Source organism: Thalassophryne amazonica, chromosome 11 (assembly GCF_902500255.1).
Source record: "Thalassophryne amazonica chromosome 11, fThaAma1.1, whole genome shotgun sequence".
NCBI lineage: Eukaryota > Metazoa > Chordata > Actinopteri > Batrachoidiformes > Batrachoididae > Thalassophryne > Thalassophryne amazonica.
Window position 1 is genome coordinate 85,557,473 of NC_047113.1, and position 23,069 is coordinate 85,580,541.

Consider the following 23,069-nt stretch of genomic DNA (forward strand, 5'->3'; position numbering starts at 1 on the left):
CTGAAGTCCTCCCCTGCCGGAGGGATGCTCGCACGCACAGGGACCTCTGATGGAAGAATTTATCACAAACATAGACAGGACTGGATGCTGTGGATGATCAGGTCAATGTGGTTCACATAAGGCCATCATGTGGACACCAAAGACAAGTTTAGTAAGTGACCATTACACACTGAGAAGAACAAAGGTCCAAGACCTCAGGGTCCTGGTGCTTCCTGGCTTACTGGATGGTTTGGAGACTCAAACACTAACCAGTGACTGAAAGTGTTGATGCATGATCACTGGGTACCGCTGGAATAACTTTGAGCAAACTAAATGTTATTTCGTGAAACCCAGATGAAGACTATTGCTTGCAATGTGAGTGAACATCTGCTTTGGAGTCCAGCGACTGTAGATCGCCAAGGACACGCCTGTGTTTCACTTGGCTGCAGCAGATGTACTCCTCCAGGACTCTACCATAGAGGAGTATATCTGGGTGTTCCTTAACCAGTATTTTCCCAGACTGATGAAGTCACTTCTATGAACAGTGAATCATTTCCTGGACTAAACTTTAGGAAGCTTCTCTGCCTTCAATGCATCCATCATTTCTACTGCACATCTCACCGCTGTCACACCTTCCTTGTAAATGTCCTGCACCACCCTCACATACATCTCTGCCACTCCAGACGTCCAAATACAATACCACAAATCTTCTCTCGGTACCCCGTCTTAACTTTTCTCTAAATCCACAAACACACAATGTAACTTTTGAGGTTCTGTTTTGTTGATTTCTGATCTATTAGGTCTTTATGTGAAAGTAAAAGTGCTCAGTAATACCTGCATCTGTTTCCAAGGAAACTAAAAATGTGCAGTTACTCAGGGTTTTTCTTTCTTTCTTGTCTGAACATGAATTTAATAAATTGTATGTTCTAAAGGTTTTATCCAGCACTTGATGTCAGTACTGAAAATAAACAGAAGTCAACAGTTAAATTTGGCTGCATGTGTCTGAACCAGGTTTGGTTCCCTTTAACCCAAACAGTCATTAAAGTAGGAACTGTCTGTGTGTGTTGAACTGAACAGGTCTTCTACTCTGAAGCAAAAAAGTTACATTTTGCACCTTTACACTTTTACAACAACATATCATTTTAGCACATTCTGGGAATTTTCAGAAACTGCCAAAGATGGCAACTTCCTGCAATCAGCTCACCTCAGGTCAATCTGAAAGACTTTTTAAGACTTCCTTCGTCGCATGACGAGCACTCCGCCTGCTGTATTAAAGCATCAGGATCCCGGGTTTCAGACCACCAAGGTTTCTAACTGCCAGTCATCAAGTCTGGAGAAAAATACGGCTTTTATATACAATCAGAGGGCTCGCTCACCTGATGTAGATTCAGACTGGAGATGGAAACGCAGCAATGCACTCTGAGGCAGAAATGGAGACGACAGGAAATCTGAGGAGGATTATCAGGATTTTTACATCATCATACTGTTTGTTCCTCTACTCCTCCAAGGTCCTTTTGAATTTCATTATAATTTGCAGCAAATGTGACACACATTAAGGTGGGTTCCAGAATTGTCCGACAAGGTCTCTGTGGCAAAGGCTGTTGGTTGATGGATGCTCCCAGGTTTTCTTTTTTTTTTTTTTTTTTTTTTGATGATGATGATGATTTGTACCACATTTTGCATGTCTATGAAGCTTAACCCTGAAAGAATTCTTCTTTGGCAAAAGGTCAACATCAAGGATTCCAGAATTCTCCTGTCAAGGTCAACCACAGATCAATCAAATGGGTGAAGATGATCCAATTCAATTTATTTATATAGCACCAAATGGGGTGTTGAAATCATCCCATCACCTGTGTCATGATATCTGGGTAACGGATCAAGTATGGGACTGCCTGCTGGGGTGAAATACAGTGGGGAACATGTGTGCCCTGTTGTCACTACAGTAACTATGAAGGCCCAAGAGGAACCCTGAAGATGAGCTGGCTAACAGGGTAGATCAGTCAGAGGAGGTGATGGCTCGTATCCCAACAGCTGTGAAGGCAGATAAAGGTTGCTGAAGGTCCTCAGACCTCAATCATCCAGGATTTCCCCACCATCAGACCAGGCTAAGGATCTGTCAAGGAACGTGTGTTTGTCGGTGTGCAACAACATTCCCATATTGAACAAACTTGTCCACAGACATCTCTAAATTGACTCTGGATATAGATTTTCTGCTCTGCACAGCCACAAGTCTTTCAGCAATCAGCAAAGAGTGTCAGGGGCAGGACTGTCTCAACCATCCAATCCAGGAATTATTCAGTCAGTCACTCAATTTTCTTTGCCACCAAGGAACTGCCATGATGAGCACCAAATGACAATATAAGGCACCCCAAGGTGCTTCACAAGGTTAAGGACTAACTTCACCTACCCTGCCCACCCCAGAAGATTTATCATTTCAAATCTGATGGAGGTGAACTAACTGAATTTAATTTAAATAAAATGAGCTCCAACCTGAGGATTTGCTCTGGTTTTCCATTGGAGGTTTGCTCAGAAATGGGGTGCATCAAGTAAATACAAGTGTAGTGGGGCGGTATGTGAAAGGATTTTGTATTTTATGGTAAAAGCCTTGTTTGATATACAATTTAAAAATTACAATAGCATGCTAAAATCAATATTTGTCATAACTGTAGTTGGATTTAAAGAAAACAGAAAATGATGCCTCATTTGTGTCTGTATGACACATAGTAATAACAGAGCATTTTGAAGATTTCCCAATGCCCATCTGGATTTTCCCATTTATTATCCTCAGGGGGGTAACTGAACTTGCCATTAATTCATTTATTGTGAAAACAATGGCTGTGCAAAATTAGATGCTTTAACCATGAAATGTACAGTCATTCCATGTATTGTTTTTTTTTTTTGTTTGTTTGTTTGTTTTTTGCTATATGTCATACAGACACAAATGTCTGTTTTCATCATAAAAGTGTTTTCTGTGTTTTTCTTACGTCCTGATTCCATTCCAACCACAATTTCATAGCTAAAAAATTATGAAAAATTAGATTTCTTTTGTTTATTACCATTTTTTCTGGAGTATAAATCAGGGCTTGTACTAGTTTGGGGGGGGGGGGGGAGGGGGGCTGCAACATAATCCAGTTAGAATTGTATAAAGAATTAGTTATTAATAATAATGACTTTGTGTAGGACTTTCCCAGGAATTTCTAAACAATATAAATAAACAATAAGAAGCAATGTACAATAATACACAAAAATCCCACATTAAAGAGCTGAAAATACAGAAAAAAGGGGTGACTTACAGTATACTCCACTGAAACTTATATATGGGTTTTTCCACTTCAAGGCATTTAACAAGTGTGACTTGTTCTCCACAAAATATGAAATATAATCCAACAACGTCTGTGAAAAATTCTACGCTTTTGCCATAAAATGCACAATCATATTGATGTTTTCTGGGATTTCCCAACCAAAAATCCTTATTTTTATTGCACAGTCGTACAGAGTACATTAGCACAACAAATTTGGAGCATAAAAATAAGATAAATAATATCTAACAAAACAGGGCATGCATTTAACAAAGAAAGACACTATATACAAATTGAAGGGATAAAATCAGATAAATCTGTTCATTGGATAGAAAATTACTGCACAAACACATTTGTTCTGTAATAAAGTCATTGTACACACGTTTATTTGCACTTATATGACACATGGTTGTATCGCCATTTGCATTTATCGTGGCAGTGGCCCTCAGTCTATTAGTCCTGGATCTTAGCATCCTGAAACATCTGCCAGAGGGCATCAGCTGAAACTCTCCATGTCCTGGACGTGTGCTATCGAGGTCCTCTGGGGAGGGGAGAGGGTGGCCAATGATTTTTTTGTGCTGTCTTACTGATCCCCTGTAGTGCCTTTTTGTGTGCCGTGGTAAAACTAGTCAACCACTCAGAGATGCAGTACGTTTAACCATCAGACCAGGAAAAGAATGTGTTGAGGAACACGTTTGTGTTGGTGTGCAACAACATTTCCACATTAAACAAACCCACACACAGGCATCTCCAGAATGACCCCAGATGTAAATATTCTGCACTGCACACTCCACCTCGCTAGATACTGCTTATGTTACAAAGAATGTTACCACCAACATTATATATATATATATATATATATATATATATATATATATATATATAAACCACAAAGAAAAAATAGCATCCATTTATTTTCTATCACATGAATGTGTCATTTAGGCTAAAGCTCAAACTTTGTTCAAAGTCCAAATGAAAGAATATTAGCTGCTTCTTTTTATTTCTACAGCTCATTTTTGTGAAGGGTTTTTTTTCTTTTTTTCCAGTATGAACACTGTGTGTGTCTATTTGATCGGATTAATGTTTTGGTACTAAAGATTTAAAAAAGTTGCAAAACATCACTTTGCTTTTGCAGCCCTGACGTTGAGAGTAAAACCATTTGGCTGCACTCAGAGCAGTGAATCGCGCATTTTGAATTTTCATATCACAGATAACGTGGGTAGAACATGAATCAGGATCATGAGGAGAAGATTTATATGCATCTGACTGGGATGGTGCACGATGTAGCGATTCTCACTGCTGACTCTGAGATGACTTCACCGTCCGTTCACCATCAGGCCTCTAAGACAGTGAGACCACAAACCTCGGGAGGGTTCCTGTAATGTATTAACAATGCCAAACAAGTGTGTCTGAGAGAAAACCACACAGCTCGAGCTGAGGCCCCCGATTCATAACAAATGACAGAAATGAGCTGCTCACTTCCTACAGAGTTTGCAGGTAGTGAGCAGCATTTCTACTAATTACGGCAGAAGGTGATTTTAAGCACCTTGCAGCTGGTGTATTTTAACATTTTTAAAGTGACCTCAATATCATTATCCAGTCAGCATGATGGGTTCTATAAACTGACAAAGTAACAGCACATTTACATCCAGTGGTGGCTCCAGAGATATTTTTAAGAGTATAGATGGGGGCATGATTATTTAGTGGTAGTGCAACACAATCAAAGGTAAAAGCAAGTACCAACTCTATACATGTTAATGCACACAAAAAATACACAGCGAAATTGCTTTCTCCACCAAAAAGTGAGTGTCTTCACTGGCAATTGTTTGCTTGTGTAACTGTGAGCACAATAACTCAAAAAGGAATCAACAGATTAAAAAACACACACACACATTGGGTGAGCAGATAGATAATGTTCTAGCAAATAAGTTATTCATTTTAGGATGTGACCCATATATTCTGAAATAGATCTAGAAGAATGCTTAGCATATAGCAACATTTAACTAAAAATGTTGTGGGAGGATGCTGATGAAATTTGGTGAGCAGAGAAATAATGTCCAGAGTGTAAATATCAATGTCCATTGTTTAGTGTTGTTAGCTAATATCCATAGTGTGTCTAAAAATATTACTCCTGTCAAGGTTCTGTTTTGGCAGCGTTTATCCTTGACTCAACACGCCAGACAGCAAATGTCAGCTTTCCCCAGTATTTCTGTGGTCACAATTCTACACACGCACATGCACACTTATATTTTTACACACCCACAAAGAGACGGTGGCGGAAGACAAACGCAGTACATTTCTCACTCATGGTAACAGCAACATGACACTCAACTAAACTAACTAAACCAACTGAACTACAGAAACACAATGACTCAATAACATTAACAACACTGTTAAACTAACATGAGCCATAATAATAACATTTCAAACCCTAAACTCCCATGGTGCATTGCCTCACAATGTCATTGTTCATTGTTAGGTAATATCGCTACTTTCTCCAAAAATATTTGTTGCATCAACTTGACCCAAAATATATATGCATACCAAATAGCAAATGTTAGCTCACCCTGGTTTTTCCATGATCAAAGCCATACGCATGCACGCACGCACGCACACAGAGGCCACTTTCTATTTATATATATCATACACCAAAGAAAATAAACTATTTGTGAGAATGTCTGTAGTTGATGAGAGTGCGTGAACAATATGTCAAGGGCACCATGGAAACTGGAGGTGCTATAGAACCACATCAGTCAGAGACTTTAACTCCTCAGACAGAAAACTAAGCACAGTCTCCCTCACAAAATTAAAGATAAACTGTTGTCAGATTAAACGTGTGATAAATGATGTCTGGACATGTTCTTTCAAATATAAATTAAAAACTGTCTTCTTTTAGCTTCTTCCTATTGGGTTCGATATGAATCTGCACGCTGGTTTGGCAATTTTTACGCTGGACGGACTTCCTGACACAACTCCACATTGCATGGAGAATTAACATGAGTGGTACTGAACCAAGAACCTTCTGTTCTGCAAGCAAGCCCAGTAGCCACATGATGTTTTTCCATTGTTATCGCTCCATAACGAGCGGTATGTTGGAGTTTATCAAAGTCAGATTGAACCCAATTTGCAGGCAGTGAATAAATAAAAGAAGTAGTGCAAAAAAACAAGAGGTCCTAATGTTTCCAAAGTGGTTATCAGTCCAAAGAGGCAACATGAAAAAAACGGCTCCAAACAAAACATGACAAAGTGGTCCAAACAGAGAGTCAACATCGGATGAAAGGAGGTAATGACGAGGGTACTTGCAAGTACTTACAAAAAAAACCCGGGAACAGCGTGACCAACGTGAGCAGAGAACAAACGCAAATGAAATGACAAATGCACAGAGACCGAGGTGCTACTTTAATACCAACTCAAACTAATGAACAAACTGGAGGAGAGGTGTGGCAGAGTCAAAGGTCAGGTAGCAACTCACAACTGAAGCAGAAAGAAAATATGACCATAACCAAAACATAACCAAGCAGAAAAATCATAAAACCAAAAGACAGATCCAAAACTACATAAATACAAAAAATAAGACTCAAAGAGAAGAAGACACAACAGTGGAAAAAACTAACCAACAGACTGAGCATAAATTAAAAAAGCAAGGATATGTGACCAACAGAAAAACTAAACCATACCTGGAGCGGAATCAACAAATAAAGCAGAAAACCAACATGGCACTACTACAGCGGCTTAGTGGTTAGCACTGGTGCTTCACAGCAAGAATGTCGTAATTCATTGAGGTTTTTACAAATTGTAGCACTTTTTTAAGTTGGTTCAAACATTCTCTTTTTTCAGTGTAAAGTACATCTAAATATCTTATATATCTTATATATCTTATATATATATATATATATATATATATATATATATATATATATATATATATATATATATATATATATATATATATATGTAAAGGCAGAGCCACTTAGGTGGCTTGAGAACCAGGGATGGTAGGCATGTTCTCCCCGTGTCTCTATGGGTTTCCTCCAGTTTCTTCCCACAGTCAAAAAAACCTGCTTACTTAGGGTCTGCTCCTTTCTCTGCCCCTGACCAATGCAGCGTCTGTACGTCTGGAGTCAATCCCCAGGTGCCAGCTGGGGCTACCCACTGCACCTAGTGGTTGGATTGAATCTAATCACAATTAGGACGGTTAAATGCAGAGGACAAGTTTTGTTATATGTATGTACAATGACAGTAACGACGCTGCTTCTTTTTCAAAAAGGACACAGTGTAAAACAGAGGAGCGTAGACATGAAATCCCACAGATCAAATCCGAATAGAAACAGTCAATGACAAAGACAGTAAGACACAGAGACACAACCCGGGGACAGATCACACAGACAAATGAGAGAACAGACCTGGGACAAAGATGGAGGGCAAACCACTAGGAGGACATACGTGAAACAGACAGACACAGAAGGACACCAACCAGGAGCATAGGTAGCAGACAAACACATAAGTGAAATACACCAACACCAGACACAGGACTAAAATACAAACCCATAAATGAAAGGACTCAGACAGGGTTGACAGATGCGCATGCACACACACACACACACACACACACACACACACACACACACACACACACACACACACACACACACACACACACACACACACACACACACACACACACACACAGAGAGAGAAGCCTGCAAGACAAACAGGACAGAACATGAACCATGAACAAAGGGCAAAAACAGGGATCAGATAGAAGCACAACACTGTGCAGATATAGATACAGATTCTTTATTGTCACTGTAACATGTACAACTAAAGGTAAGGTACAAATATAAACCTGAGTAAACCACACGCAGACTTGAAAGGTCTGCAGAAGAAAGGACAAATAAACATAAAATTTAACCGAATGAAAGAGGTACAGTAGTGTTCAGAATAATAGTAGTGCTATGTGACTAAAAAGATTAATCCAGGTTTTGAGTATATTTCTTATTGTTACATGGGAAACAAGGTACCAGTAGATTCAGTAGATTCTCACAAATCCAACAAGACCAAGCATTCATGATATGCACACTCTTAATGCTATGAAATTGGGCTATTAGTAAAAAAAAGTAGAAAAGTGGGTGTTCACAATAATAGTAGCATCTACTGTTGACACTACAAACTCAAAACTATTATGTTCAAACTGCTTTTTTTTTTTAGCAATCCTGTGAATCACTAAACTAGTATTTAGTTGTATAACCACAGTTTTTCATGATTTCTTCATATCTGCGAGGCATTCATTTTATTGGTTTGGAACCAAGATTTTGCTTGTTTACTAGTGTGCTTGGGGTCATTGTCTTGTTGAAACACCCATTTCAAGGGCATGTCCTCTTCAGCATAAGGCAACATGACCTCTTCAAGTATTTTGACATATCCAAACTGATCCATGATACCTGATATGTGATATATAGGCCCACCACCATAGTAGGAGAAACATGCCCATATCATGATGCTTGCACCACCATGCTTCACTGTCTTCACTGTGAACTGTGGCTTGAATTCAGAGTTTGGGGGTCGTCTCACAAACTGTCTGCGGCCCTTGGACCCAAAAAGAAGAATTTTACTCTCATCAGTCCACAAAATATTCCTCCATTTCTCTTTAGGCCAGTTGATGTGTTCTTTGGCAAATTGTAACCTCTTCTGCACATGTCTTTTATTTAACAGAGTGACTTTGCTGGGGATTCTTGCAAATAAATTAGCTTCACACAGGCATCTTCTAACTGTCACAGCACTTACAGGTAACTCCAGACATGTCTTTGAACATCCTGGAGCTGATTAATGGGTGAGCCTTTGCCATTCTGGTTATTATTCTATCCATTTTGATGGTAGTTTCCATTTTATTCCATGCGTCTGTTTTTTTTTTTTTTTGTTTGTTTTTTTTGTCCATTTTAAAGCATTGGAGATCATTGCAGATGAACAGCCTATAATTTTTTGCACCTGCATATACATTTTCCCCACTCCAATCAACTTTTTAATCAAACTATGCTGTTCTTCTGAACAATGTCTTGAACGTCCCATTTTCCTCAGGCTTTCAAAGAGAAAAGCATGTTCAACAGGTGCTGGCTTCATCTTTAAATAGGGGACACCTGATTCACACCTGTTTGTTCCACAAAATTGACAAACTCACTGACTTAATGCCACACTACTATTATTGTAAACACCCCCTTTACTTTTTGTTTTTTTTTACTAATAGCCCAATTTCATAGGATTAAGAGTGTGCATATCATGAATGCTTGGTCTTGTTGGATTTGTGAGAATCTACTGAATCTACTGGTACCTTGTTTTCCATGTAACAATAAGAAATATACTCAAAACCTGGATTAATCTTTTTAGTCACATAGCACTACTATTATTCTGAACACTACTGTATGTCTAGAGCACAAATTTAAAAAGAAAAAAAAAAGACCGTAGTAGCAAAAAAAGGATTGCATATAGAAAAGAAAACAGTATGTACAAAACTGTGGAATATTTCAGTGGCAGTGGATATTGCACATAAACAAATATGAGTTTTCATGAGCTTAACAGTCATTCTTGTTTTTAGTTGCAGTATAACTAAATTCCTCATTCAACAAACAACTGCAGTGTTTGTTCCATTGTAATTTAAAGCATTTTTGTCTGGTTGGTTGTTTGTGCTGGAGACTAGAGATATTAATAACCCTCAATGGGAGCTGATTATTTTCACCAATCACTCACTTCAGTAAACAAGACAAATTATAGAGTGCCAACTTTCCGTGTGTGGAGCGCTATCTAATTAAAAGTTTTTAAGTTCAGCAACTGTAACAGTTACTGAATCTGATTCACTGAAAACTGAATGGATTAATTAGTTTTAGTTTTGCTGTTTTCCTCAGGGAAAGGTTTTTTTTATTTTTTACTCTTCCTGGGGTGCACACAAGTCAGCAAAAACAATATACAATAATCAAAAATGCATTCAAAAATCTAAAAAAAAAAGGAAAAAAAAACAATCAATCAAATTCCAATCAAATTAATCATCACATCTGGTCAGTCTATATACACACAAAAAACTTGTCTATAAATGATCAAAAGTTAAACCCAGATTGCTCGCTATATCAACAGATGCCGCTTGAGAAGTTCCTTAAAAAAATTCATTTGAAGTGAGTTTAATACATTCTGGTAATAAATTCCATTCCTTCATACCCCTAAATATGACAGTGTTCTTTATGGCATTAGTCCTGGCTACAGGTAGTGTAACAATTCCCACCACAGCATGTCGATATGTATCTATGATTTTCTGAACTGAAAGAGAAATTCCTAATCAGGTATGGTTTAGTTCTACCTTATTAGACGTCACAGTCAGTAGATTCATACTGCAGATGTGGACTGATGTGTTGTTTTTCTGTATTTTTTTGGTGTTTCCATAGCAACAGCATGCCAAAGCGGATGGCTCTGATCTGTTTCCTGTCTCTGGTCATGCTGATGAGCATCCTGGGAAACATGCTGGTGATGGTGGCCGTCTGCAAGGACAGACAACTCAGGTGAAGCTGAGCTCATCGAACAGGTCCTTCTTTTAGCAGCAGGAACTAGTGCCTGATATAAAGAGGAACCATGTGCATTTACATGCTGGAAGTTTTTAGTTTCTACCTTAATGTTAGAACCTTTCTGTGGTTCCCAGGTTTGGTTTACAGAGCACCAAATCAAATAGTGCAAGTCATCCTGAAGGATTGCACACGAGTCATTAGTGGACAGGCCAGACACACGAAATTTGGCTCAATGTTACCACATTTGGAGCAAATGCTTACTGTATTTTTCTGAAAGCTAATTACAGCTAATTATGTGACTAAAAAGATTAATCCAGATTTTGAGTATATTTCTTATTGTTACATGGGAAACAAGGTACCAGTACATTCAGTAGATTATCACAATCTATGATATGTACACTCTTAATGCTATGAAATTGGGCTACTAGTAAAAAAAGTAGAAAAGGGGGTGTTCACAATAATAGTAGCATCTGCTGTTGATGCTACAAACTCAAAACTGTTATGTTCAAACTGCTTTTTTAGCAATCCTGTGAATCACTAAACTAGTATTTAGTTGTATAACCACAGTTTTTCATGATTTCTTCACATCTGCAAGGCATTAATTGTATTGGTTTGGAACCAAGATTTTGCTGGTTTACTAGTGTGCTTGGGGTCATTGTCTTGTTGAAACACCCATTTCAAGGGCATGTCCTCTTCAGCATAAGGCAACATGACCTCTTCAAGTATTTTGACATATCCAAACTGATCCATGATACCTGGTATGCGATATATAGGCCCAACACCATAGTAGGAGAAACATGCCCATATCATGATGCTTGCACCACCATGCTTCACTGTCTTCACTGTGAACTGTGGCTTGAATTCAGAGTTTGGGGGTCGTCTCACAAACTGTCTGTGGCCCTTGGACCCAAAAACAACAATTTTACTCTCATCAGTCCACAAAATATTCCTCCATTTCTCTTTAGGCCAGTTGATGTGTTCTTTGGCAAATTGTAACCTCTTCTGCACATGTCTTTTATTTAACAGAGTGACTTTGCTGGGGATTCTTGCAAATAAATTAGCTTCACACAGGCATCTTCTAACTGTCACAGCACTTACAGGTATCTCCAGACTGTCTTTGAACATCCTGGAGCTGATTAATGGGTGAGCCTTTGCCATTCTGGTTATTCTTCTATCCATTTTGATGGTTGTTTCCATTTTCTTCCATGCGTCTGTTTTTTTTTTTTTTTTTTTTTTTTTTCTTTTGGTCCATTTTAAAGCATTGGAGATCATTGTAGATGAACAGCCTATAATTTTTTGCACCTGCGTATCAGTTTTCCCCCCTCCAATCAACTTTTTAATCAAACTACGCTGTTCTTCTGAACAATGTCTTGAACGTCCTATTTTCCTCAGGCTTTCAAAGAGAAAAGCATGTTCAACAGGTGCTGGCTTCATCCTTAAATAGGGGACACCTGATTCACACCTGTTTCTTCCACAAAATTGACGAACTCACTGACTTAATGCCACACTACTATTATTGTGAACACCCCCTTTTCTACTTTTTTTTTACTAATAGCCCAATTTCATAGCCTTAAGAGTGTGCATATCATGAATGCTTGGTCTTGTTGGATTTGTGAGAATCTACTGAATATACTGGTACCTTGTTTTCCATGTAACAATAAGAAATATACTCAAAACCTGGATTAATCTTTTTAGTCACATAGCACTACTATTATTCTGAACACTAACATGGCAGCGAACTCCATATTGTATCCTGTCTCGATATTGCAGCCTTTCAAACTATCTACCAACTAAAATAGTATCTTTATGAAATAACATTTTTGCCTTTAAATACATATACATGCTGACTAGAATAATACATATAATTCTAATCACTTACTAATTATCACAACTGATGTTCAGTTTTACACACAAAAACTGGCCCTTCATTTTCTGGTTTCCTGACATCAGAACAGCACGTCTTTAAAGTTAAGTACTGCAACACCAAAATCCTTCTGCCAACAAGGACAACATGAACCTTTTGCAGTAGAAACGTAAATGGCTTGTATTCTGGCTTGTGCATTCATGACTAGAAGAAGAAAAAAGGCATCTGCACATTCAAATGTGCAAAAATCTTGAAATTTAAAAATGAAATTTTTGGCCAAAGACCTTCTTCAAAGCATGAACAGGTTCCAAATAAATGCAGCAGTAAAGGTTAACAAAGGGTTTGATTACTTGTAATGCAGGACACGTGTCAATCAGTTTGACTTGCATAACAAGACATCAAGGGAATTGTAGTCCTATGTTCAATGGACTACATGTTTGTTGTTGTTTTGTTTTTTTCATTGGGTGTTGGTACCAGGCTCCATTGTGACTGTCTGACTTGATCAGTGGCTGTTTACATATAAATTAACTGAGAATGTAGCGATATTCTGGATGTTATAGAGTTATGGGTTAAAAACAACAAAAATGGTGACAAAAATTTAAGTTGCTCCAAATTTGGAAAAAAGTTATGCAAATTATTGGTTGAGCAAATAATTTCAATAAATGCAACAGTTCTGACAGTTTTGAATGCTTGAGTTCCATATTAATGGTTAAACATGGTTGAAATCCATTGGGTTCTATGAAATATGACATATGGTACCCTGTAACATAATTAAGCATGACATATGCTGCAAATTATTCCTTTTTAGAACCTTATTAACTCAGCCAATCATTTGCATCAATCTTTAGCTAAATTGGAGCAACTTTTATTTTTACTCCGTACCAACTTTTGGTACCTTTGTTGCTTTTTTTAAACTTCAAAACTCCATAACATCCAGTCATAGATCATCCAAACTATACCTTTTTGAAATCTCTATTTTCAGTCAAATCATGTGGTATACTTTTCAATATGATTGGAGCATTTTTATATTTTAACCCCTGTGTAATCCATTGACCCCCAACCTGGCTGCAGCTATCACTCTGGGATGGCCACCATACATTTTTCAAGTCCTTCTAGATAGGTAACCAAAATGCCATATCAAATGTTTTGCCACCCTGGGGGTAGTGACACGCCTACCTTCAAGGCTTTGGCTGAAGGCCTATTTGTGCAGGTAAAAGAAGCAAACTTGCAAGGCAGATGATCTAGACGTATTGGAGGGAAATTAAAGCGAGCAGTTTTCCACCATAATTAGGCAGAAAATCTGCACAGCAAGTAAACAATTGACAGTTAACAATCCAGCCGGGCAGCCTGCTGCCAGACAAGCTCAGATAGATATCACACACTCACAGCGTTCCCCAGGGAGCCAACACCAGCAGAAGGAGATTCAGAGGGTGCTAAACGGCACCTCGATAATTGGCACACAGATGCAACCCCTACCTCATGTGTGTCTCACCAGGAGAACCAGGAACCCACACAGGCAGACGGGTGGTGCCGCGTCGGCGCTTTATGCTGGACATCACTTACTTTTATAAACAGTTATCCTGAAAAATCCCATCGGCACTTGTGTTAGATCACAAGAGTTACCCTCCAGCTCACTGTGCCATGTCAGTCCTGCACTATTTACCCTACATGTCGCCATGTGATGATGGTATTGTAATCGGACCTGTGTGTGTGTGTGTGTGTGTGTGTGTGTGTGTATACGTGTACATGGTGGCAGTATTAATTGGGTTAGTATCTCCAGATTCTTATTCTTTTGAACAGATTGGTCAAAGGTCAAGCTCAAGCAAAACATAGCCAAAAAAACATGTTTACTATCATATCACCGCTGCGGGTGTGGCTAGATTTGATCACAAACTCATATTGATCAGTAAAATATTTGAAACTGACTGGTGTAAGTAAGCGGCTCCACCCATAGAGACCTGGAAGTGTCCAGGTCTCACGGCCTTCAGACAGTGGCGGCTCCAGAGATTTTTTTCTGCAGGTGCTGTGGAGGAGTTTGACATTTTTCTGAGGGTTGCTATGAAATAAGGGTTTGTGTGTCACAACGGCTCTCCTGCTACACCTCTGCCACGTTCACTGGCACACGTACACACACGTCACTGGTGACATGCAGAATGAACAAAAATCACACACACAACTAGGCTACTGTTCAATACAAATATCCACAGACCCCCCCCCCCCACCGTGTTGACTGTAGTCTCAGGGACAGGCAGAGGAGAAGATCTTCATAACAGCACAGTGTGCCTGTTGTTGTGGTGGAGAGCAAAAGCATCAATGATTTGGTTGCTGTGCAGGCTTCGTGTTCTCTCAGGGTTCATTTCCAGGAGCTCCACCTCACTGGTTTGTCCGTCCCCATTGCTGTTCCTCAGGCAGCTCTTTAGGCAACACAGACTTCACTTCTTTCCAATTCCACTCGTGGATATTTGGGCAGCAAAAACCAAACCATTTCAGCAACTTGAAACCGACTACACTCACTACAGTACAATATCATCATGACATCACAGGAACGTGATGTTCACACGTGTGAAAAATGAGGTCAAAGGTCAAATATGATTACATTTGTTTTGTGTAAAACAATCAGTTCTGTTTATGGAATGTTTATTTTCTTTTTTGAGTGAAAAATTTATCTAATTCCATAAATCTGAAAATGCCACATTTGTATCTTACTGTGGAGAACTATTCTGAAAGGATGATGTCATAGTCCCACCTCTTACCTCAGTGGCTCTGTGTGAAGGTTGTGTTTTGGTTCACAGATAAAAACCCTGACAGACGTCCAGTGGGCCTGACACAGTGACGTGGTTTAATGGCTGGTTATTGTGGTGACCTGGTGTATTGACCTACTATGATTTTTTTTCTGCTGCTGGATCAATAAAAAGACAGATGAGGAAAAAAGCGGGAATGAAATGGTGCTATTACTCTCCTGCCATGTTAACAGTTGTGACACCTCCAGCAGGAAAGAGGATGTTTACATTTGCCAGCATGAATTTACATAAAGAGAGAAACAGAGAGAAAGAGAGGGGTAAAAGAATGCCAACAAGTTCACATGCATGCACGATTGTATAGTCAGACATTGCATTATGGGTAATAATTTTATTCATTTCCTTTATTTACCCAGGTAAAAAACTCACTGAGATTGACATCTCTTTTCCAAGAGTGACCTGGCCAAGACAGCAGCCAAAACATTGTTAATAATAATAATAATAATACATAATAATACATGCATACACATACCATGTGGGCATGCTCTCTCTTCGCTCACTGCCTCCGGGGGTACGGATGCAGGTGTTGAGAAAGTGTAGTGACACGGACCCACAACAGGGGGTGTAAATGAACGGACAATAGAAGGAGTTAAAGTAGAACACTTTACTGTTGTGAATGCCACAACCAAACACAGCAGATTACAGAATGTACACAAGTCAGTCAATAAAGGTGTCGTGTGGGCAGGCTCGACGATAGGAGACGCCCGTCTGGAGACGAACCGGAACCACACGATTTCCACCGCCACCGAACCCAAGGGATACTGGAGCCGCCAAGTCCCGAAGTCCCCAGGTGGCCACCGTCTCGGCGTGTCGGATCTGGTACTGCTGGCGGAAAACAAAGACAGTCACGTGTGGGTGTGTGTACACCCAGTAACAATAGTGGTGGAATTCCACCTCCACCTCTCACTCAATATTCTGTGGAGTACCGCAGTGATTCCTCACAGGAAAAGAGTGCCGTCCTGCACTCACACAGCTTCCACAGAAGGAGGGACCGGTACTCCTGCAAACACTCACAATATACAGATATATTGCAAAACACGAACGGCTGAGTCTATTACCTCTCAATGAAGTTGACATCTCGGCGATGTGGTGGAGGTGTCTTCCTGCTTTTATTCCAGATGTGATGTAGATGATCAGTGACAGCTGTCATGGTTGATGGGTGACAGCTGTCACCTCGGCTGTTCCTGGAGGCGGCAGTGCCTTCTCGTGCCTGAAGCCTGCACTTCAGGTAGGGCGCCCTCTGGTGGTGGGCCAGCAGTACCTCCTCTTCTGGTGGCCCACACAACAGGACCCCCCCCTCAACGGGCGCCTCCTGGCGCCCGACCAGGCTTGTTCGGGTGGCGACGGTAGAAATTGGCCAGGAGGGCCGGGTCCAGGATGAAGCTCCTCTTCACCCAGGAGCGTTCTTCGGGTCCATACCCTTCCCAGTCCACCAAATATTGAAAGCCCCGGCCCATTCGACGGACGTCCAAGAGCCGGCGTACTGTCCAAGCCGGCTCCCCGTCGATAATACGGGCAGGAGGCGGCGCCGGACCGGGTGCACAGAGGGGTGAGGTGTGATGTGGTTTTACCCTGGAGACGTGAAAGACTGGATGGATCCGCAGTGAGGCCGGGAGTCGGAGCCTCACTGCGGTAGGGCTGAGGATCTTGAGGATGGTGAACGGTCCGATGTAGCGGTCTTTCAATTTTGGCGACTCGACCTGGAGTGGTATGTCCTTGGTTGATAGCCATACCTCCTGCCCGGGCTGGTATGCGGGGGCCGGGGACCGTCGACGGTCTGCATGGGCTTTTGCCCTCGTCCGGGCCCTCAACAAGGCCGAACGGGCGGTGCGCCACACCCGACGGCATCTCCGCAGGTGGGCCTGGACCGAGGGTACACCGACCTCTCCCTCCACCACAGGAAACAAAAGGGGTTGGTACCCCAGACACACCTCAAACGGGGATAGGCCAGTGGCAGAGGACACTTGGCTGTTATGCGCATACTCGATCCAGGCCAGATGTTCACCCCAAGCCGTCGGGTGTGCGGAGGTAGTACAACGAAGGGCTTGCTCCAACTCTTGATTGGCCCGTTCGACCTGTCCGTTAGTTTCAGGGTGATACCCAGACGAGAGGCTCACGGTGGCCCCCAGTTCCCGGCAGAAACTTCTCCACACCTGCGAGGAGAACTGGGGACCGCGATCCGAAACGATGTCTGTAGGTATCCCATGCAGCCGGACGACATGGTGGACCAGGAGATCCTCCGTCTCCTGGGCCGATGGGAGCTTCGGGAGGGCCACGAAGTGGGCCGCCTTGGAGAATCGGTCCACTATCGTGAGAATGGTGGTGTGTCCCCGGGACGGCGGGAGGCCCGTGACAAAATCCAGACCGATGTGGGACCAGGGGCGATGAGGCACAGGAAGTGGCTGCAGGAGTCCCTGTGCCTTCTGATGGTCCACCTTGCCCCTGGCGCAGGTCTGGATGTAAGCCCGGACGTCAGTCTCCAGGGACGCCCACCAGAAGCGCTGCCGGACCACTGCCACGGTCTTACGCACCCCTGGGTGGCAGGAAAGTTTGGACCCGTGACAGAAGTCCAGGACGGCAGCTCTGGCCTCTGGTGGGACGTACAGTCTGTTTTTCGGTCCTGTTCCGGGATCCGGGCTCCGTGCCAGGGCCTCCCGGACGGTCTTCTCCACGTCCCAGGTTAAGGTAGCCACGATAGTGGACTCCGGTAAGATGGGTTCCGGTGGATCCGACAGCTCGGTCTTGACTTCCTGTTCGTGCACCCGGGACAGGGCATCCGACCTCTGGTTTTTGGTCCCGGGGCGGTAGGTGATCCGGAAGTCAAAACAGCCGAAAAACAGTGACCAGCGGGCTTGCCTGGGGTTCAGTTGCTTGGCGGTCCTGATATACTCCAGGTTCCGGTGGTCAGTAAAAACCGTGAAAGGCACTGACGCTCCCTCCAGCAGGTGTCTCCACTCCTCAAGAGCCTCTTTCACCGCAAGGAGCTCTCGATTGCCCACGTCATAGTTCCGCTCTGCTGGGGTCAACCTGCAGGAAAAATAGGCACACGGGTGAAGAACCTTATCGGTCTCTCCGCTCTGGGATAGCACGGCTCCTATCCCTGAGTCAGAGGCATCCACTTCAACCACAAACTGGCGACTAGGATCGGGCTGCACCAAGACAGGTTCAGTCGAGAAGCGCTGTTTCAACTCCCTGAACGTGGCATCGCACCGATCCGACCAGATGAAGGGAACTTTTGGTGAGGTCAGGGCTGTCAGGGGGCTAACTACCTGACTATACCCCTTAATGAACCTCCTGTAAAAATTTGCGAAGCCGAGGAACTGTTGCAGCTTCCTACGGCTCGTAGGTTGGGGCCAGTCTCTCACCGCTGCGACCTTGGCCGCATCCGGAGCGACGGAGTTGGAGGAGATGATAAACCCCAGGAAGGACAAAGAGGTGCGGTGAAACTCACACTTCTCGCCCTTCACAAACAGCCGGTTCTCCAACAACCGCTGCAGGACCTGATGTACATGCCGTACATGAGTCTCAGGATCCGGAGAAAAGATGAGTATATCGTCCAGATATACGAAGACGAATCGGTGCAGGACGTCCCGCAAGACGTCATTAACCAAAGCTTGGAACATCGCGGGGGCATTTGTGAGGCCGAACGGCATGACCAGGTACTCAAAATGACCTAACGGGGTGTTGAATGCCGTCTTCCATTCGTCTCCCTTCCGGATCCGAACTAGGTGGTATGTGTTCCTAAGATCCAACTTTGTGAAGATTTTGGCTCCATGCAGGGGGGTGATCATCGAATCCAACAAAGGCAACGGGTATCGGTTGCGAACCGTGATCTCGTTCAGCCCCCGGTAATCAATGCATGGACGAAGACCGCCATCTTTTTTGCCCACAAAAAAGAAACCTGCTCCCATCGGAGAGGTGGAGTTACGGATCAGCCCGGCAGCTAAGGAGTCCCGGATGTAGGTCTCCATCGATTCGCGCTCAGGTCGGGAGAGGTTGTACAGCCTGCTGGACGGGAACTCCACGCCTGGCAACAAATCAATGGCACAATCGTACGGACGGTGCGGGGGAAGTGTGAGTGCCCGATCCTTGCTAAAAACGTCCGCAAGATCGTGGTACTCAACCGGCACCGCCGACAGATTGGGGGGAACTTTGACCTGCTCCCTAGCCTGGGAACCGGGAGGAACCGAGGATCCCAAACACACCCGATGGCAGGTCTCGCTCCACTGTACCACCACCCCGGACGGCCAATCAATCCGGGGATTGTGTTTTAGCATCCAGGGGAAACCCAGAATCACACGGGAGGTAGAAGGAGTCACAAAAAACTCAATCTCCTCCCTATGATTCCCTGACACTACCAGAGTTACTGGTAGTGTCCTGTGTGTGATTAAAGGGAGGAGGGTGCCATCTAGTGCTCGCACCTGCAATGGTGAAGGAAGCGCCACCAGAGGGAGCCCTACCTCCCTGGCCCATCTGCTGTCTAGCAGATTCCCTTCTGACCCTGTGTCTACCAGTGCTGGGGCCTGAAGGGTTAAATCCCCACTAAGGATTGTAACTGGGAGCCGTGTGGAAATATGTGTGTGTCCCACGTGAATTTCTTGGCCCACCCTAAGCCCAGTTTCTAGGGGCGGGCGTTGGTGTTTAACCGTTCGGGGCAATTACTCAATTGGTGCTCTATTGAGCCACAAACAAAACATGCCCCGCGGGGAAGCCTCCTCTGTCTATTCGGTGGTCTGAATGTGCTCGTGTCCATAGCTTCATCAGCAGGGGGAGCTGTCGCCCCATGGGACGTAGAGGCCAGGGAGCGTGGGAAGGGCGGACCTTTTTCGGACCCGGAAGGAAGAGGGACGGCGTGCGCCCAGCCACGCGTTAAAGTAGAACACTTTACTGTTGTGAATGCCACAACCAAACACAGCAGATTACAGAATGGATACAAGTCAATCAATAAAGGTGTCGTGTGGGCAGGCTCGACGATAGGAGACGCCCGTCTGGAGACGAACCGGAACCACACGATTCCCACCGCCACTGAACACGAGGGATACTGGAGCCGCCAAGTCCCGAAGTCCCCAGGTGGCCACCGTCTCGGCGTGTCGGATCTGGTACTGCTGGCGGAAAACAAAGACAGTCAAGTGTGGGTGTGTGTACACCCAGTAACAATAGTGATGGAATTCCACCTCCACCTCTCACTCAATATTTTGTGGAGTACCGCAGTGATTCCTCAGAGGAAAAGAGTGCCGTCCTGCACTCACACAGCTTCCACAGAAGGAGGGACCGGTACTCAATGAAGTTGATATCTTGGCGATGTGGTGGAGGTGTCTTCCTGCTTTTATTCCAGATGTGATGTAGATGATCAGTGACAGCTGTCGTGGTTGATGGGTGACAGCTGTCACCTCGGCTGTTCCTGGAGGCGGCAGCGCCCTCTCGTGCCTGAAGCCCGTACTTCAGGCAGGGCGCCCTCTGGTGGTGGGCCAGCAGTACCTCCTCTTCTGGCGGCCCACACAACAGCAGGACCCACAAAGAATCTAAGTCATGGCCACAGAGCCCTGCGGCTGAGTTTCCGAGACCATCCAGGGGGTGCTGTGGATTTTTCCGCAAGAAGTCTATCCTTGCGGGCTGCCGGAGTGCTCCACATCAAAACAGGGAGTGTAGTCTATGGACCTGTTGCCAGAGTTGGCCGCAGGTCTACACAGCAGACAGGAGGGTGGTGTGAGTGGTGAGTGATGTGTGGTGTTTACCGAGCCCACAGACTCGGTAAGCGCATCGGAGGCAGTGAGAGCAATCGCGGTGATGCCGACTGGTGCCGCGACCGGCCCGCCTGATAAGGACGCAGAACACAATGCGCTGTTAAAAAAAAAAAAAAAAAAGAAGAAGCATGCAAAATTGCATCAAAATCCGCAAAACTGCAAGGCCGCGAAAGGTGAACCGTGTTATAGTGTGGGACCACTGTATTTATTTATTTGTCTGTGGGGTTGTGTGTGTGGTGAAGTTGTTTATGTATATTTATTTTGTGTGTATTTATGTATTTGTGTATGGGGTTGTTTGTGTGTTTTTATGTTTTTGTGTGGTGGCTGTATGTATGGTTGGGTTGTTTTGTGTATTTATGTATTTGTGTGTGGTGGGGTTGTTAGTGTGTATTTATGTATTTGTGTGGGTGGTTGTTTGTGTGTATTTATTTGTGTGGTGGCTGTATGTATGGTTGGGTTGTTTTGTGTATTTATGTATTTGTGTGTGTGGTGGGGTTGTTAGTGTGTATTTATGTATTTGTGTGGGTGGTTGTGTGTATTTATTTGTGTGGGGGCTGTATGTATGGTTGGGTTGTTTGTGTGTATTTATGTATTTGTGTAAGGTTGTGTGTGGTGGGGTTGTTTGTGTGTATTTATGTATTTGTGTGGGGGCTGTATGTATGGTTGGGTTGTTTGTGTGTATTTATGTATTTGTGTAAGGTTGTGTGTGGTGGGGTTGTTTGTGTGTATTTATGTATTTGTGCGGGGGCTGTATGTATGGTTGGGTTGTTTGTGTGTATTCGTGTATTTGTGTGGGGAGATGTTTGTGTGCATTTATGTATTTGTATGGAGGCTGTATGTATGGTTGGGTTGTTTGTGTGTATTTATGTATTTGTGTGGGGGCTGTATGTATGGTTGGGTTGTTTCTGTGTATTTATGTATTTGTGTGGGGTTGTGTGTGTGGTGGGGTTGTTTGTGTGTATTTATGTATTTGTGTGTGTGTGTATGTGTGTGTGTGTGTGTGTGTGTGTGTGTGTGTGTGTGTGTGTGTGTGTGTGTGTGTGTGTGTGTGTGTGTGTGTGTGTGTGTGTGTGTGTGGCAGGGTTGTTTGTGTGTATTTATGTATTTGTGTGGGGGCTGTATGTATGGTTGGGTTGTTTGTGTGTATTTATGTATTTGTGTAAGGTTGTGTGTGGTGGGGTTGTTTGTGTGTATTTATGTATTTGTGCGGGGGCTGTATGTATGGTTGGATTGTTTGTGTGTATTCGTGTATTTGTGTGGGGAGTTGTTTGTGTGCATTTATGTATTTGTATGGAGGCTGTATGTATGGTTGGGTTGTTTGTGTGTATTTATGTATTTGTGTGTGGGGTTGTGTGTGTGGTGGGGTTGTTTGTGTGTATTTATGTATTTGTGTGGGGGCTGTATGTATGGTGGGGTTGTTTGTGTGCATTTATGTATTTGTGTGGGGGCTGTATGTGTGTTGGGGTTGTTTATGTGAATTTATTTAGTACGGGGGGATGTTTGTATGTATTTATGTATTTGTGTGTGGTTGTGTGTGTGGTGGGGTTGTTTGTGTGTATTTATGTATTTCTGTGGGGGCTGTGTGTGGTGGGGCTGATTATGTTGATTTATTTTGTGTGGGGGTTGTGTGTATGGTGGGGTTGTTTGTGTGTATGTATTTGTGTGGGGGCTGTATGTGTGGTGAGGTTGTTTATTTGAATTTATTTAGTGTGGGGGGATGTTTGTATGTATTTATGTATTTGTGTGTATGTATTTGTCTGGGGGTTGTGTGTATGATGGGGTTGTTTGTGTGTATTTATGTATTTGTGTGGAGGCTGTATGTGTGGTGGGGTTGTTTATGT

General features: G+C 43.1%; 1 protein-coding gene across 1 annotated transcript in view; it reads left to right on the plus strand.

Moving 5' to 3' along the window:
* The window catches only part of htr4 (5-hydroxytryptamine receptor 4), a 133,506-nt gene that overhangs the window by 36,721 nt on the left and 73,716 nt on the right, over positions 1-23,069 (plus strand). Inside the window, exon 2 of the mRNA XM_034182321.1 lies at positions 10,706-10,819. Within this exon, the coding sequence (XP_034038212.1) occupies positions 10,706-10,819 (114 nt within the window). The remainder of the gene's footprint in view (positions 1-10,705; positions 10,820-23,069) is intronic.